The sequence below is a fragment of the Habropoda laboriosa genome, unplaced genomic scaffold (assembly GCF_001263275.1).
Source record: "Habropoda laboriosa isolate 0110345459 unplaced genomic scaffold, ASM126327v1 scaffold17, whole genome shotgun sequence".
In the NCBI taxonomy this organism is placed as follows: Eukaryota; Metazoa; Arthropoda; class Insecta; order Hymenoptera; family Apidae; genus Habropoda; species Habropoda laboriosa.
Window position 1 is genome coordinate 153,490 of NW_017100125.1, and position 3,229 is coordinate 156,718.

General features: G+C 34.8%; 1 protein-coding gene across 1 annotated transcript; it reads right to left on the reverse strand.

The window, feature by feature from the left end:
* Positions 1–2,435, reverse strand: LOC108572009 (PDZ and LIM domain protein Zasp-like). Its single transcript, XM_017934568.1, has 3 exons — positions 2,366–2,435; positions 1,025–1,146; positions 1–226 (listed from the first exon to the last, which is right to left on the reverse strand). The coding sequence occupies exons 2-3, from the start codon at positions 1,121–1,123 to the stop codon at positions 47–49; spliced, it is 279 nt and encodes a 92-aa protein (XP_017790057.1). The 5' UTR covers positions 1,124–1,146; positions 2,366–2,435; the 3' UTR covers positions 1–46.
* Positions 2,436–3,229: the final 794 nt, after the last annotated feature.

Here is a 3,229-nt window from a genome sequence, read left to right on the forward strand (position 1 = left end):
TAAGAGGACGCGCCGTAACGACGGCGTAAAGAACGCGTCATTTTCGTTAAACGTTTCGTTCGATTTTCAGATTTCGTATGACGGACAATGTGAATTCGTTTCCGGCTTTGACGAGGCGATCAAGAACTTCGGTATGCCTCAAATGCTGGACAGTTTCCCCATTTACTTTGTGGACTATGTCGCCTGCTTGTAGGCCTGCTTGATCGGCCAAACCTCCAAGGGCCACCTTTAGATAATGATCTTTAAATAAATGTGTCAACCGATGGAACAGCAATTGTTGCTTGTATCAGGCGATCCCATAAATTCGTGCCCCAAAGCGAAAAATATTTGATTGAAAATCCAAGGAAATACTATAGCGACGACATAATGATCTTACTAAAAAAAGAAAAATAAAATAGAAAAAAGTTGTGGAATGAGAAGGCGTTTATGTTCCTTTTCGTCAAATTTGAAGGTTCGTTGGGAATATTGGTCGAAATTATAAAATCCGACACGAACTTATGGGGTGACCTAATATTATTACTTTTAAGGATTATCCGCGCATTATCAATCAAATTTTCCACGTTTACAGATTTCTGTGATCACAATGGAATAGTAAGGTTCGAAAGAGAAGAAGAACGTACGGGAATAAACGTAACGAAAGCAAGCGAAAAGTTGAAACAACCAAGACACCAGTGCCAAGCGAAATTTAAAAACATTCACGAGCATTCGGCCTCTTTTCGTCTACGATTCGATTAATGACTCCCTCTTTTTTTTCAAGCCGATATTCAGTCGGACTGACCGCAGGATTCAGGCCGAACGAAAACGAGGTCGTGCGATTTGATACGAATGCAATGCCGATAAAAAATCTGTAAATGCGAATATTTCACGTGAAAACTTTTCTGAGTGCATGAAATTAGTGAAACGTCGCGTGAATTTCCATTCGAATACGTTCGAGACATTTCAATATTCATCGGCAAATTTTATTGCGAACAACAAATTGCTGTTGAAATTGTTATTAACATGCACGCTTTGGAGAATACGTTACCCTGACGACAGTTAACGGAAAGCTAAAGTCAACACCTCCTGATAACCGAAAGCCGAAGGACTGGTTGCCACTCCTCTTCAGTTTTATGTCAACATCCATAGTCGTGATTCAAAGATGAATATCTAATGCAATCAGAAACAAAATACGATAACTTAAATCTTAAAGAGATATGATAATAAGTGCATAAGAAAAAAAGATGCAGTGTGCATGCAGGACAAAGACGAATATAATTACTGTACTTTCGATGAATTTCTTTTAATTTTAAATTTAAAGTAACACCAATCACATTCTTTCTTTCCAGTCTTAATGTTCTGGGGACTGTTTATCTTCACGTTAAAATGATATGCAAAGTGAAATATTTTTTATCGCCAAAATAACACTAAATATTATGTGGGACTGGATACAAGTGTCAATGTCGATGTTAAAGGAAAGTTTGTCAGGAACGAAGCTGAAAAATCTAAGGGTGAACTTGAATTTAATCAGAAAATTATTTGAACAAATTGTAAATTGAACAATGGAAGTAATATTTTCGAAATATTTTAATTTATAACAAATAAACGCAGTATTGCTATAGAAATTTAATAAATAAACGAATTCTTCTCTTTTTAAGTAAGTGAAATTTTGATTATTTTCTCAAAAATAGACATACCGTGATAAAAGAATTTTCATTGGTTATCGAAGAAATGTTGAATAAGGTACAAAAGTTTCTAACAAATTTGCCTTTTTATAAAATTTTAAATAAATACAAATGTATGCCATTTTATTCCTACTTGTATACCTACCTACAATGCGTCATTTTATCGTCATGCTGGTGTAAATTGTACCTCAGAGCTATGCAATCAGTTCTACTTAGTTATCACGAAACATAAACACAAAGGATGCGAATAAATCTAAAGGTATTAGGCGCCTATAACGGACTTTTCTAGTCTTTTATTATGTCCTACGTAAATTCTCTAGGTGCTTAGAGTACAAATTAATTTTAGTTGAATTTCAAATGCACATTTTTAAAAATTTCTCTCTACAGAAGCACACGACCCAACTATTGTACAATGAAAGATTTAACCCCTTGTCGTATAGCAACTATTCAGACTCCTGTCACAGATTTTGGTCAAGATCCGATAAAAACAGTTATATCAGTGACAAACATTAATTTTAATTCGAATTTTCAATTTAATTTATAAAACTGAAGATTTCCAAATTTAATTAATCTATAATACACCAGTTTTTCTTACTTACTACAGTACTAAAACGGTAAATAGCCGACGCTTAGATGCGTAGACAGGAAAAGAAATCATACGTCAAGGGGTTAAGGGAGACAAGAAAACAACCTTCTTTACTCACCCTAAGTAATACGACAATTAGAAGAATCCTTAGAATTTTGATAAGTGGAAACGATGCTTCACGAAGCTAGATCAAACAGTCAGCATCCGATCCCGCGAATTGATATCCGTCGATCGCGTGTGCGATGTTTCACGACCATGTGTACGTAAATAAACGATGGCCAATGTCCGAGAACTGATCATGCCTTGGCGTGCTATATTGTTGTTCACGCTATTCTAGAGTAACCGTTGTGGGTACAATGTCGTGACCAGCTTTGAATTTCGAACTATAGACACGCTATAGCCTACATACTATTTCAGATGCAACAAGCATCGTGAGAGCAGCATACTAGACGCGCGCCCGAAATCGACCAAATTCCACCCCTTCCACCCCTAGAGCTTTTTACTCGTTAAATGAATTACTGTTAATTATTTTGAACACCGATTAACACTTTGCATTTTCGTCTACCTAGAAAAGTAACGGAGTTCTAATGACCGTTTAACTTGTAAAAGGACAAATAATTTTAAATAATTTGTTAAAGGGTTACGTAATTTCCGTGATTCTTCTTAAAACAAAAGTACCAAATATATTAATCTGTGGTTTTTGCCAAATATAATTATTCACCTTTAATGAATGTTTAAAAATTTATGCGTTAAAAAAGAAGAATGTTAACAAAGTTGTATTTCGATGTAGCTGCTACATAACTTCCATGATAACACCCTTCCCATTGGTACGAAATAAAAAATTCAAAATTATGTTTAATCTATAGAATGTCTTTATTGTTTGCACCAGCGTCGTTCGTGAAAAATTGGATATGAAAAATAACTGTGCATGAAAGAACGTATGATCGATTTATCTAGAAATTTTTCAGATTTAATTTGTTAT